This window comes from Alosa pseudoharengus, unplaced genomic scaffold (assembly GCF_046254945.1).
Source record: "Alosa pseudoharengus isolate Yale_2024_CS ecotype anadromous, Long Island Sound unplaced genomic scaffold, YU_APseudo_1.1 YU_APseudo_1.1_scf_16, whole genome shotgun sequence".
Taxonomy (NCBI): domain Eukaryota; kingdom Metazoa; phylum Chordata; class Actinopteri; order Clupeiformes; family Clupeidae; genus Alosa; species Alosa pseudoharengus.
Window position 1 is genome coordinate 6,038,475 of NW_027468630.1, and position 15,500 is coordinate 6,053,974.

A 15,500-nucleotide genomic window follows, 5' to 3' on the forward strand; every position below is an offset into this window, starting at 1 on the left:
ACACACACACAAACATACATACACACACACACACACAGACACACAGACTCTCAGCATCTCAGACACATTCATTGCGCAGAAGTGTGCTTTATTATGGCGCCACTGTCACTCACACCACTGGCTGTCATGTCTTTGGGCATGGTGACATCTCAGACAAACCTCTGAGGAATTCTACATAGAGCAGTGGTCATGGCCTACATCTCTCTGTCTTCCATCTCCGAAACGGGCTGAAGAGGGAAGCCTCCTGGGGCATGGACTACTGCTGGAGAGTACAGCATGGCCTTCTGTTCTGCTCGTAAGTTTCCAAAACATGGCATGTTAATGTTTCTCTTTAGACAGATACATCTCTCATAAATCTCTACTTGAACTCTTTCAATAACAAGTGGCTTTCCCTGAATGAATAATATTCAGTTCACAGAGAGCTCAGACAGACTTTAACCATGCTCTCCTGTGGGTCAATGGCTGAGCAAATGAAACAACTGGGGAAACAGAAATGTCCAGTGGAGGGCACTGTTTCAATGGATAGAAGACATTAACATTCTCAGCAGAAGGATGGTGTCCTTGGTGAGAAATATGAAAGCCAAACTGCCCCTTGAGAGTCTAAAACATCCCATACTCTCTTAGAGAAAACAAACAGATATTAATCCTGAGGGTCTGGCTGCAGTCCCAGTCTAGCCCTGCCCTGAACTGCTGGGGTCACATTGCTATTACGGATAACATCATTGTGCCATTCTGCTTAATGTAAGCTCCGTTAAGTAGCCCGGCATGGGCACAATCACACCACCAAGGTGATGGGACTTCTACAATGAAAGGGAGCAGAATCTTAAATCTTGAATCATACTCATTATGGCATTTAAAAGCTGGACAGAGGAAGAGAGGTAGGCTACGGTAAAAATAGATAAATATAAGAAATGAATATAAGATGAGACCCATTGCAGGTAGGAGAGAAGAGGACATTTCAAGAAAGGGGACGGGGACAATGGAAGACAGCCATTAACTGCTCATCCACCATAAAACACACATAGTCTGCTGGAATAACCAATACTGCATCACCACACACTCTCTCTGCACACTTGCTGAGAAGGCACAGGAAAGGGAAAGAAATTGAGTGGTATATGTAGAAACAAACAAACACACACACACACACACACACACACACACACACACACACACACACACACAGGATTAGTTTGGAACACACAGAGACAACTAACTTCACTATTTCAGCTTGTAGAACAGAGAAAAGGTTCTAAAGAAGATTCAAACAAAACAGCCACAGAGCTAGAGAATGAGAGTGAAAGACAGTAAAGAAGGCGGCTGGAAGTCAATGACGCCATATTTCTAGGCGGGCTGGAAGTCAATGACGCCATATTTCTAGGCGGGCTGGAAGTCAATGACGCCATATTTCTAGGCGGGCTGGAAGTCAATGACGCCATATTTCTAGGCGGGCTGGAAGTCAATGACGCCATATTTCTAGGCGGGCTGGAAGTCAATGACGCCATATTTCTAGGCGGGCTGGAAGTCAATGACGCCATATTTCTAGGCGGGCTGGAAGTCAATGACGCCATATTTCTAAGGCGGGCTGGAAGTCAATGACGCCATATTTCTAAGGCGGGCTGGAAGTCAATGACGCCATATTTCTAAGGCGGGCTGGAAGTCAATGACGCCATATTTCTAGGCGGGCTGGAAGTCAATGACGCCATATTTCTAAGGCGGGCTGGAAGTCAATGACGCCATATTTCTAGGCGGGCTGGAAGTCAATGACGCCATATTTCTTTTTCTCATTCATGTCTCATCAGTCTCAACATACTTTGACCGACTCTCACAATGAACTTCAGGGTCATTTGTGCATAGATGGCCCCTGGATACTGCACTCAAAATAGTTAGAGCGTAAAAATAGTTTTAAAAGACTGGTCTAATTTTGCCACTATCATGTCTGGTGTAGCCAATTGCATCAGTTTACTGCTGTATACATGTTGATAAGCAGAATGACAACATATCCTACACACTACATGCATAAGGAGTTGCACAGGGCAACACAGGATACAACTTCTTCCATACATTGCAAATAAACATACTCACACATAGTACTATAATTTTGTATTACCAATGCTTAAGCTTACATATATATAATATGTGTGTGTGTGTGTGTATGTGTGTGTGTGTGTGTGTGTGTGTGTGTGTGTGTGTGTGTGTGTGTGTGTGTGTGTGTGTGTGTGTGTGTGTGTGTGTGTATTTATTAGTCAAAATACACACATAACCCCATACATATGCAGCAAAGAGGATCAATACTTACGGACACACAGATCTCCACTCTCATAGTAACCAGGGCAACATTGAGAGCGCCGCCGGTACATTGTTCTCACGCCCCGCCGATATGCCGTTTTGTAACTTATTCTACAACACACACACACACACACACACACACACACACAGTAGATAAGTATCAACATACAGTTAAAGGTAGTAGTACATAAGCATCCAAGCGCATTCCTTCATTTCCTTTTGTCCTCATTTCTCTCTGTCTGTGTCTTAATTGATGCATTTTATTCAGTCTGTTAGTGCGTTCTACATCTGCATACTGTTTTACACTATCTCCCACTTCTTCTTGTCTCCTTGCTAAGCTTATATTGTGTTTCAAAGATATCAGCTATATACGTAGTGAATGAAGTTGCACAGTGTGCTTCAAACAAGAGCACAGAAGAAAGACGGGGAGGGCACCTCATCCCAATACCCACCTGCCTAAAGACCTTGGCAGGAGAGGCCATAAGAATTGGCAAGAAAGTGCTGCTTCAGATGCAAATTTCTCTGAGGTAAAATACTACCTTAGAGACTGAAATGGAATGAGGATGCATGCCTTCAGATTCAAGGACATGGAGTGGTGCACTGAGGGGAGATGTTTAGTGTGTGGGGCACTTGAAGTGAGTGTAATAAAACCATGGAACTGTAAAATCTAATGGCTCTATCATAGCTCATTTCCGTAAGATGAGAGTCCAACATGCAATGGCCCAAACAAGTCTGAAGACTGAAAACACAACACAAGAAAAAACGAGCATATTATGTGCACGCATACACACACACGCACACACACACACACACATGCACACACACACACGCATGCACACACACACACACGCACACGCATGCGCACACACACACACACACACACACACACACACACAAAATGTAATTTTAATTCTTACTGGGATCCTTCTCTAAGACAAAAAGATAAGATACAGAGTGGACCACAAGAGCACCAACAGAGCAGACACCCAAAACCACAACATGAGAAGACCCTCACCTGTGCTTGGTGCATTTGAACCAGTTGAGGATGTCAGTGCACCTGGTGTAGTAGATCTGATTGAATGGGTGTGCGTAGGACTCCTGCACAGTGACAGCATAACTGGGTGAAGAGATATAGAAGGACAAACAGGAGGAAGAGTAAAGCCAGGGGCCAAACATGTGACATTTTAGTATTGAATTTGAATGAAAAACAAACAAAAAAACAAGAGAAATATATCCATACTGTTAATTGTGCTGGTACTGTATGTTTACTCTCTCGGCAATGAAATGAAAATGAGATCCTCAATCATTGCAGTAAATGACATTGTGACCTGTAAGTTTGTCCTCCGCAGCTAAGTAGTGAGTAAGTAGTGAGTGGATGTTACCCTTTAAGTGTAGTTCAAAGTCAAATAGCTTTGGGTTGTGTTTCACAGCATTGCTGTAAATTATAGACTCAAGGTTTCCATTACACAGGACCAAGTTGGGGAGATCTCCCACAGGCCTTGTCTAATGAGAAAAGGAAAAACATCCCAAAGTATTTGTCATAACGGATGTTTCCCCGTAAAACATAATCATTTCGGCGATACAGGTAGTTGTTGTTATCGAACGGGCAGCGAGCTCACTGATCAATCGTGTGTGGGTAATTCAGAGACAGCCTTTGCAAGCACATGGGAAAATCAATGCTCCACCTTTCTACAGCGAGGCAGAGGAAGAGGCAGAGGCAGAGGAAGAGGGAGATACAGTCTCTTCCCTCTCAGGAGAGCCAGAGAAAGATAAAGTCGTGGAGAGTTGGGAGAGGAAGCAAGCGAAAGGAGTGGGTTCCAGAGAAAGAGAGATATGATCTCTGTGCTCCCCTTAGTCTTCACCTCTGCTGAGACAGGGACTGATCTCTCCCCTCTCCAAAATATGGAGACTGGACTTGTTTTGTGCTCAGCAATATTTCATGCGGCGTCTGTCCAATTCTCGAAAAAAGCCACAGGAGATTGGGATGTTTCAGTTTCAGTACAAATGAAAACAGTTGGATAAAGTTTCACTTAGTAGAATAGCATCTCGATTGAAATCAATCAAAGACCTTATTACTTTTGAACTGCTGGACTTGATAGAAATGTAAGTTAATTAAGTGTTCAAAACAGTGGAAAGAACATTTATTGAACATTATTATTAATGAACCAGCAATTTTGTCAATTACAGTGCAAGTGGATGGACAGAGGTATGGACATATGGATGGATGGATGGATGGATGGATGGATGGACAAATTGACAAACACAAACCGACCCCGTCGTACGGTAACAGATGTAGATTACAGGCCACTGACATCATGGACTGACAAGTAGATGGATGGGTTTGTGGGACAGGGAGATGAAGAGGTGGACCATGAATTTCCCCGTAACAGACAACATTGACACCGACAACTCAGATGGATGGGGGCATGGATTGGTGCACTGCTGGGTGAACTGGCCGACCTTTCCCAGTGACTGCAGACGTTGGGGTCCTCTGGATTCAATGGCAGAGTGCTGAAGGGAAACCCCATCAGAAGCAGCAGAATCAGGGCCTTCATGCTGCCCCTACAGAGAGAGAGGGGGAGGGGGTTGATAGAGAGCCCATTACATACAAAGACGTAGCATAGTTTATCAGGCATATATATTTACACAAACAGACCACCAGATATAAGTATCATATGTAGAAACTCTAGAATTGTGCATCTCAGTCTCTCTACAAGAATTGCACACCATTTATGTTACGGTATTTGAACTGTTTACACTTAAAGGTAAATTCAGACAGAGGCTTCAGCAGATGTACCAAACAAACCTCAACACATCCCTCACCATGTCTTATAGCCACTTTGAACTCATATTTCACAATGACTGAAGCTACTGTAAATGACGTTCATATTCATGATGAGGACACAGATATAGACACATCTGTGACACCTTATTGTTTCTCTCTCTCTCTCTCTCTCTCTCTCTCTCTCTCTCTCTCTCTCTCTCTCTCTCTCTCTCTCTCTCTCTCTCTCACACACAGAGACAAGACAGAGAGAGAGATTACACATACACACACAAACACACTCTATCCCAGACCCACTTTTTGTGGCTTAAAAACCCGATAAGTGCCCGACCGTTCATCATGAAAGGGAAGTTAATCAATATGTCCAAGAAGCTCTTTAAACTTTACAGCCAGTGCATAAACACATCCCACACACTATTACACAGGCGTCTACAATGTCTGTGATGTTTAAGTGCCATTTCAATCAGACCCATTCTCTCTTCATTTTCTCAGCAACCCCTTCCAATGAACATGCAGAGGATTTCCATAACCGAAGTATATTTCCTAGCATAACAATCACTTTTTCAGTCAGGGACCACAAATGCCCGAAAAGTTTAAACTTTTTTCCAAAAAAACATAGGTTCTACATACAACTAGGGATGCAACGGTACAGTGTGCCCACGGTTCGGTATGTATCACGGTTTGTGGGCCACGATAACAATACGGTTTCGATAGAGTGGAGAGAGCTGGGGCACCCCTGTGTCAATTTATTCTAAATTTCACTCAGCCGAAGTCCCACCCCTTCCGTTTGCCATTTGGAAAAATGATGAACTGTAGTCAATAGCGAAAGAGAAATAATTTTCCGGTCCCGAGTTTCATAGAATTTAAAAGTTGTGTTGCTGCCTAAATGTGCATGCAGGGACATTACTGATATTGTTGAATAAAACTGTCTCTGCGTAGCCAATGACATTGTAATGTTTTTTACATTGTGGCGTAATCCCGAGGCAGTAACCAAATACGCCCGCCAATGTGAATCTCCAGCTTTTCTTATTATTGTACTATCTGGGAGATATTTTTTTGGTGCTATAAAACTTCCTATGCATTAAACTTCCCAGTTTCACTTTAAATACATTTGAAAGACGTGTCTTGGCAGTGAACGTTTATTTTGTATATTTTAATCGCAAATTGTTATTGACAAGCGACAGTGAGGGAAACAGATTCTCATTGCAGGCTACTAGCAACGAATCCGGCGATAGGCTACATCACGTTAAACTTAGAAGCGCCCGCTCCAGTTTCCTGCATTAGCAAAGTAGGCCTAATACTTGTGGGCTGTTCCTAGCCTGCTTTTTTTGTTTAAACTTTATGGTCTTCAGTTTGTACTGAAATTCTAAATATTCCCTTACTGTATAGTGGATGACAGACGGCGGCACCTTTTTAAAATTAGTGTCTCTCTGTCTCTCACTAAGCTCAGTCCATTCACGTTGGAGCAGTCAGCTGTTGTTTGTCAAACTAATTTGCATACAAAGCGCATCAACCTATCGGTGCTTTGCTACATTAGCAGGGTTCTCTGAGGTGTTTTGTGAATGTAAACGTTTGCAAATCATTAATGACATATCCACCGACTTATCGCGGTTCACTTCTGCCATCGAACCATGGGGGCATATCGTTTGGTGTTTAAAAATATACCGTATACCGTTGCATCCCTACATACAACACCACACAACACACACACACACATACACAACATGTGTGCACACATAATACACAAACAGCACGGCACACACATGCCCAATGAGCATAGGCAACCCTCAACCCTCCCTTATGCCCCCCCCCCCCCCCCCCAGAGAACAGCAGTGTACCGTTAGAGGGTAATAGAGCCTCTCCTTGAACCCTCACATTCCCTCCCCATCCCTGTGCCATCCCAGCAGCAAACCCTTCGCCACCGTCCACTCAGTACACATCACCCAGATCAATACCGTCTCTGACCGGGAGCAGAGCGCCGATGGACAGATGGGCCTGATCAGTCACGGAGATCAAGCACTTTATCGACGAGCCGGGGCCTCTCGAAAACCTCTTTACCATATCACGTCTGATTAAATGACCTCTCCGAGAGCATTCAGATAGTCAATGAAAGGAGGAGACAGGATGGCTCGGATGGGTACAACGGTGCCAGAAAAGTTGTTTGTTGTTGTTTAAATTGTGTTGGACTCCTACTGCTGCCTCCAGGCTGTAACACGATAAACAAGCAATCATGACTTACTCACCCTCATATCAACGCTGGGAGTTATGGGGTTTCTTGCACGCGCACACACACACACACACACACACACACACACACACACACACGCACACAAACACACACTCCAAACTGATGAGTCTGTTTGACTATTGCGTTGCAATGACTAAAATGTTAAATAACCTGGATTACTTTCTCTTTAAAGTCTATTCCCTGAGACTCTGTATTGGTGTATGGACACATGAGCTCTCTCTCTTTCTCTCTCTCTGACTCTCCCTCTCTCTCTCACACACAAACACACACTAAAAAAAAATACTCACGTATGGGTGCATGAGGTCAACACATCTCTAAATTCTCACCCAAACAAACTATTCTTGGCTGCAGACACACATTGACTGTTTGGGCTTTCAAGGTTACACTCAATCTCGTAAATGTGAATGCATTTATCACCTGAGCTTCAGGGCAAAGCGCCCATAGCTTTCAGTGGCTGGTGATGTGTTGAGTATTTCCTTTGAGCAGCATTGTAAAATAATCTGTTTAACTCAATCCTAACATTGATTAGGGCTCTGGTTAGCTCTGATCCATTGGTATATAAGATATCTGACATACTGTACGTACAGTAGTACAGAGACAAAGCCTGGTGAGTCACCGCATTGGAGGACGAGAGTACATTACATTTTTACTATCTCTATCTGCCTTATCACTAGCCCTATGGTCCATGCTAGCAGGTACTGTTCTTCCCAGTACATCCTTAATCTGACCTTGTGGGACCCCTCACTGACAGCCCCTCTTTGGATGAACGGTATTCAACTAGAAAACCGATGAGAAGAAACAGTTGAGACCAAGAGAAGGGGAACAAATGATGGGTATGAGGACTAGAGAGGGATTGAGAGAAATACATCACTGAAGAGAATGGACATCTAACGTTATTGGGGGTGATAAATGTTACACTCGATCTACAAAATCTATACTGTCTACAATATGGATTCCAGCTGCTGGATTCTTCCTTCACTTATTACTACTTACCAGGGATGTAGTGGTAAAATAAGAGGTGGGTAAACTATGAATTCTGTGATCACGGTGAGGTGGATTGCGCCACGCGGTATCGGATTTTTCAAAAAGGCATTCAGAACATGTTTGGTGATGGTGGAGGTTATTGTCCAATGTTTACAACAATACCAGTGGTATTAAATGGTTCTTACAGTGTTGATGAGTGAACATATTGTGAATGTGGATAATACAGTGTGATTTTTGAATTTTAAAAGTTGCAATTGGTGAATAAACACTTTTGAGAGGTGGATAAACTCTAATAAGAGATGGATAAACTGTGTTGCGTTTAGCCTCCACTACATCCCTGCTACTTACTATTACAGTAAGTAGTAAGAATTACAAGGCAGAGGGGGAAAGTAGAAAGGGATGCCATCAGACACAAGAATGTCACTGAATTAATGGAGAAAGGAAGTACCGGTAAACAAAAAAATAAACAGCCAGTGATGATCACATTGGCGATGAAGACACTGATCAAGAAGAATGAAAATGACGCAATAAAAAATCCGGTGAAGTGCAACTTCTCCACCTCTCTCAGGCTTCACCTTCACCTCCTCACAGTAGCCAATTAGAGCCTGCGTGAGGCCCAATGTAATGTGGGGATAACACGCTGCCTCTGCTAATCCGCCAGAAAAATTACAGCTAATTAGTAGCACCTCTGTGGCCATTTATTTTGCACAGTTTCCCCTTTCCACAGGTACTTCAACACTAGACTTTGTGTGTGTATGTGTGTGTGTGTGTGTGTGTGTGTGTGTATGCACAAGCGCATAACACATCTAACACATCTAACTCTCTTTCGCACGTGTATTTGTGTGTGTGTGTGTGTGTGTGTGTTTGTGTGTGTGTGTGTGCACGAGCGCATAACACATCTAACACGTCTAACTCTCTTTCGCACGTGTGTATGTGTATATGTATGTGTTATGCGTGTGTGTGTGTGTGTGTGTGTGTGTGTGTGTGTGTGTGTGTGCCGGTATGTGGTTTTCAGTGGGGATATCTTAAAAGCCTTTCAGCACAGTACACAGTGAGAGGGAGGGTCTGAGAAAAAGAATGGAGGTGGGACAGATATCCAAGAATGATACAAAGTACTAAACAAAGAAACAGAACAAGGTCACCATCAGATTTAGTTTACCCTCCAACGGTTCCATACAAATTCGCTTGCTTTTTGGCAATATGACTAATATGACTGCTATATTTATATTTATATGCTTTTTTTATTCCCAACTGGCCTGTTCCAGCTGTCGCATACAGATATTTCAGAAGTTGCTTATCTATTTTCAGAGATTCCTTTTGTCTTAGTCAGGAGCCCCCATTTTGGACTATCAACACTCACCCACAGCTGGCTCTTCCCGATTTACTTTCTGGTTCAGAGAAACTTGGACAAATTCAGGTAAATATCAGCACTGTATTCTTCCTTCATCTAAATTTTATTTCTTTCTTTTAAACTTCTCACCTCACTTTCTGTCTCCCTCTACGACTACACGTACCCCACTATGGAGCATGGTAGTTGCCTTCATCATCTCTGAGGTACTTTAACCGCTCTAAAATTGAACCCAGACAGCAAGACATGAGCTGTTTTCGGACACTTTCACTTTATGATCCTTCACTGACCCAGAAATAAAGTGACTGAAGTTCTCTGCATTTACTGCATAGAACGTAAGCGTTGATAAAAGGTCACAGCACCAAATAGTCTGGGGACTCGACATAAAACAGAGCAGGATACCTCGAAACTGTGAAGGGGAAGATTGCATCAGCGAAAGTCTCTGTGGAAAAAGCTCCTGTCTGCATACCAAAAAGCTTATAGCCAATTCACTCCTTGAGTCAGCCTAGTCTGCAAGTCATACAACTTTAATAAAATAAATGGTCTCACAGTGAATAAAACATTTATACTGTCAAACCTGGTTTTGAATGTGTTTACTGACACTTCATATGCTGTTTTATCACACTTTTAGTGCTGTTGAAAGTGTGCTCCAGCAGTTTAGCTGTACACCAACAATGGACAGCTATGTGCGGAGTTTCACTGAAAACTACAAAAACCAGTATTTATTCATCAGGGAAGGTAGTTGGGTTCAAGACCTATCACACCAGAGTCCTCTCCTTTCCTCTGCGGACTGTTTCAGAGGGAGGGAGGAAACCTTCATCGTTGAAGGAAGACAGAAAGCACAATTTGCGAGAAATTGATTCCCCCCTCTGTTTCCACACTTTAGCTCACACCCTATGGTCAATCGTGTCAGACAGAATTGGCAAGGCGAAAAGCTTTGAGCAAAATGGACCGGGCCGCCAGTGGCGTGTCATCCACGAGCTGCTATCACTTACCTGATTATGAGCGGATGAGGTTGGCAATGACAGCTGAGCAGACTCAATATTTTTGTTCTAAGCTGGAGACAGGCAAAACAGGGCCACACAAATTTGCCTAACGACAAAAAGAAAATCAGACACTCTCTTTCGAAACGGGTGTTTTGAGTGGGTGTCAGTCACAACTACTGCATCTTCATGCAGATTACCTCATGTGGCGTCAAAGGAGCATATTTTAAAGCATTTGCAGAGCTGCTGTTGGTGAAAAGAAGTGGGGAGTCGTCCATCGCTCGCTCGCAGACAGCAAAGATTTAAGACTGCACAGCAGCATTATCAGTAAAAAGTCACAGGATTCCCCAGTGACTCATACCTGCCATTTAAAAGAAGCCGGGCAGGATGGATGGAGCATCTAATGAGAGACGAGGGGAGACGAAGGAGTGGAGGCTTATCGGAGAGCACACTCTCACTTTCTCTCCCTCTCTCACACATCATGGAGAGAGCCCAGAGAAGGGCTCTGAAGAGAGAGAAGTGAACCCAACACAGGTGCAATTTATCCAAACTTCAGCTCCAACACATTCTTAACTTAGGTAGACGCACTGCCTGTGTTGCTAATCTTCACATTTCAATGGCCTCTTTTCCTTTTTACAGAACCATTGCATGCAGGGCTATGCTCTATGAAAAAATATCTGCAACTCTCCTACATTAGGATACGCTTTGAGGTAAATCCAGTTACACAGAACAGAATGCTGCCAGAAACAATATAACGTTGTGAGACACAAATTCAGCCACATTGATTGTTTAGAAATTGTTGCTCAACTGAATCTAGCTGTAACCACACACCAGTAAATTATCTTATGCATGACCAATCGTTATCACAGAGTATCATAATGTATGTCTAGTTAGTCACTCCAAATATCACCCACAGTATTGTCTACTGTCTCTAATATAAATAGAGTGCAGTCTGCTTCTCAAACAAAGGCAAGACACACACACATTCTGTTGGCCTATTCAACATCACATCCAAATTGATTTCCTCCAGTGGCCAAAGACGTCATACGACAAGTACTCTGAGCTGTCAAGGAAAGCTGACACTTCACAAATTCCTGGTCTCTTGACCTTTAAAGTGCAGTGAAAAAATAAGACTCACATACACTTGTGACAAACATTTATGACTGACGATTCTGACCTAAAGGCACCAGTAACTGACTGATTCCGGAGAAATAGCAGCCTTCTGTCACACCCTTTTTCACTCAAGCAATATATATATCCTACACACTTCATACAGAAAGCTTTGCACTGGACTAGTGTAATAATAACAATTTAATGAGGTAAACATCACATGTCAAACTTAAAAGGAAAGTCCAAGAACCCTGAACAAAAAAGATCTGCCAGAGTAACCAAAACTTGGCATTAGCTTGATTGGCATCATAGAGGAAACAACCATTAAACTACCGTTAAACAGCAAATGATCTTGGAGAGAAGAGATTTGGAAAGAAAACTACTTTTGCACAGAAAAGATAAATTGGTTGAAATACTGAATAAAACTAAGAGAGCCGACTGCATTCATGGCTCATTTATCACAGCTATTTTATATGTAAAAGAATATAATAAAAACTGCTGTTATAGTGGATCATGTTGGATTTAAAGAGCAACAGAAGATGCCTTCTACACTCCACACCATTGTGAATTAGAGCTATAGCAGAGGCAAATGGAGAAACTGTATGAACCTGTTTGGACTGTGAATGGATGTCAGTGCAGTGTGTATTGTATGTGCATGTGTGTGTGTGTGTGATTGTGATGTGTGCGTCAAAATGAAATGATGCCTGTTGTCAGCAATTGTCCAAGTAATATGAAGCAAAAGCCTTTTTTTCAGTAAATTGTAAATTGTTGCATGGAAAATATGACAAATATGACAATATGAAACCAACAAAATGTTTTATCTTTACAGAAGTATTTTGTTGAAATTAAAATCACTGCCATCTTTAGTGATACAATCTACTGTACTTTCATCTATTAACTGTACCCTCTTATTTATTCAGTGTCTTTCTTTCTTCCTTTTAATCTTGTATTTCTGTATGTTCTTTTAAACGTTACAATGCACATTAATTCTGGGAGCAGACCTCTTGTCATTCCTGACAGAGAAATAATGTCTATGCCTATTAGCCCTATTAAAAATAATGTCTATGCCTATTAGCCCTATTGGAAGACATGTTTTAGGTTCTACTCTCCAGTCCAAGGGTTAAGGAACACACACACGAAAGCAAGAGTATCTCCTGGTGATCTACCGAAGATGACCCTATCTCTGCTGCCCCCTGGGCCCTCGTCCATTTCTCCATTCAGGACAACTGGCTGGCACTAATGAAGCTTCCTCAGAGGGTAAGCCGGCCGTCCCCATTGTGGGGAATTATGCTCCTGTGAGCAGACACAAAGAGGAGGACTCCTCTCTGCTAATATCTGGAGAGTGTCCTGAGCCAGGTCACATCGCTCCTGGAATATAAAAGCCTTCCCAGCACGCACCTGCCCTGTGATATGATTGGCTCAGAGTGCAGACAGGGTCTCTGCCTTGCGACAGGGATGCCAAAATTGACAAACTCTGCCCAGAGAAAAATCATGTGTATGTCTGTGTGTGTGAGTGAGTGTGTGTGTGTGTGTGTTTGCGTGTGTGTGTGTCTATGAGAGAGAGAAAGAATATTTATGTTTCTTTCCCTTTTTATAGGCACTGCAAATATTCTTTTGTCACACTCAGTCATGTCATACCTTTACACCGTAGTTTGATAAATTGTCCTTTGCTCAGATATTGTCATGATGATTGCTTTGAGCATGATGTCAGCATGATGTCATACTCAATTATTCATGATGTAGTATGCATTTATCTGTGTGTGTGAATGTGTGTGTGGGGGGAGGTATTGCAAGTGGTATGTATAAACCTGTTTGGACTGTGTATATGCATGTCGGTGCAGCGTGTACTGCATGTGTGTGTGTGTGTGTGTGTGTGATTGCGATGTGCACATGTGTGCGTGCATGCTAGTTTATGTGTGTGTTTATCTGTATCCCCACAAGTCCTGAGGAAAGCACCGTCCTGTGCTAAAACTACTTCCTGAGAAGCCCAACGGCACCACTTCAATCTTTTATGCTTCTCTTTCTTCTCCGTTCCTCTGTCTTTGTCTGGCATTGAATGAGGCGGCCGCTGCCCAGGGCTCTTGGCCCTAATGGCTTCTCTGCTCTCTGTCAGCACAGGCATTTGAGTTCAGTGGGAGCGTTGTTTACTTCAAACCAACACAGACCTGGAGAAGGCATTGCCCAATCCCCGCCCAAACAAAAACAACTCCAAAATCTATAATTCATATAAAGCATTTGAAACCTCAACTCACACTTTAAGTTCACACCATGCCTTTTGACTTAGTTTCAAAGGAGTCTGCATGAATTTCTTTGAGCATTTTACCCAAGAAGATAAATAAATCAGCATCATACTTAGAGAATATAGCTATATTTTCATTGCAGTCAAGCATGGCTAAGCATTTAAGCATGTAAGATGTAAATTGTATGTAATAACAAAGTGTAAACAATGAAAAATATGCACATACAATGTGGTGAAAACTAGCACCCCTTTGATTGGTAATGTAATCAAGGAGAGCATATACATGAATCTACTCAGACATGCAGTGCCTGTCAACAGCCTAACAGTGCGTACGTCTTCATTGATCAGCCCTAATCAAAGGTATTGATCATGCAGCACAGCAGCTGGTTGGTTTCAGAGGCCTTGAAAGCTGCACAAACGGCATGTCTGCTTCATTAAAACATAGCAAAAACACTGTTTCACAAAAACATACCCCTTAACCACCAGATGTCATAACATGGAGCACACTGGACTTATCCCCATCCTATCCGCAAATCCCCAACATGGATAACTCTTTAAGACAAATTAAAGGGGAACGCTTCATGAAACATGGAACACAGAAAAAAATGGAAATCTTGATATTTTCTCCTCAGTGTGACAAATGATAATACAAGTGAATGGCTGGAGAGAACAGAGAAAAGGAAGGCAACAGGGGCAGGTCTCAGGCCTTGCTTGTGGCTTGAATTAGACTAAAAGCTTCCATTTCTAATAAAGCTTTTTACTGTATTTGGATAGCTCAATGTGAATAGGAGGCAGACTTGATGTGCTCCTCCATGCAAGAAATGCCTGTAAAATGTTAACTACACATCATCTCATCTCATCTAACATACTAGTGTATATACATATATATATATTATTATTATTATTATTATTATTATTATTATTTATTTATTTAATTTTTTAACGGTGATTGGTCTTATTTACTCTTGTTGTTATTGTTGGTGATGGTGGTAGTGGTATTGTATTAATTGATTAATATTCAAATATGAATTGCATTAAAATGTTCAAATGATAAGGACACTGAAGAAAGAAACTGAAACCACACTTACATTTTGTGATGGTAGCCTTCAGATAATCAGATGATATTTCAGATTAATATGAAGAGTATAGAATTAGGAATATGGGAGCTCTGACGAAACTAGGCACTTTTCAATACGCCTTCTAGTGGACAATGCAATAATGGGCCACCACAGACAGATCCAGCAGTAGACTACCTTGTCTTGACAACTGAGAAAGACTGGCAGACTGTAATGTCCCAATTCTTTTTGACAGGTTAATCAAACCACAACCACTCGGTGCACACACAGACATGCCAGGTGTTGGTTTAGACTGTTTTCTGTCAACTTTCAAAACATCACCCCTTTGGCAGATAATTCAAAATGTGACATTCTGTTTTACAGCTCTTTCCAAACATCAGCCTCCTGCATCACATGCTTCCATTTAAACACAACCAATTAAACCCACGCATTCTGCATGGTAGA

General features: G+C 42.2%; 1 protein-coding gene across 1 annotated transcript in view; it reads right to left on the reverse strand.

The window, feature by feature from the left end:
• LOC143125419 (uncharacterized) overlaps positions 1-2,372 on the reverse strand; it is an 80,718-nt gene extending 78,346 nt beyond the window's left edge. The window contains exon 1 of the mRNA XM_076286870.1: positions 2,297-2,372. Within this exon, the coding sequence (XP_076142985.1) occupies positions 2,297-2,357 (61 nt within the window). The 5' untranslated portion in view covers positions 2,358-2,372. The remainder of the gene's footprint in view (positions 1-2,296) is intronic.
• Positions 2,373-15,500: the final 13,128 nt, after the last annotated feature.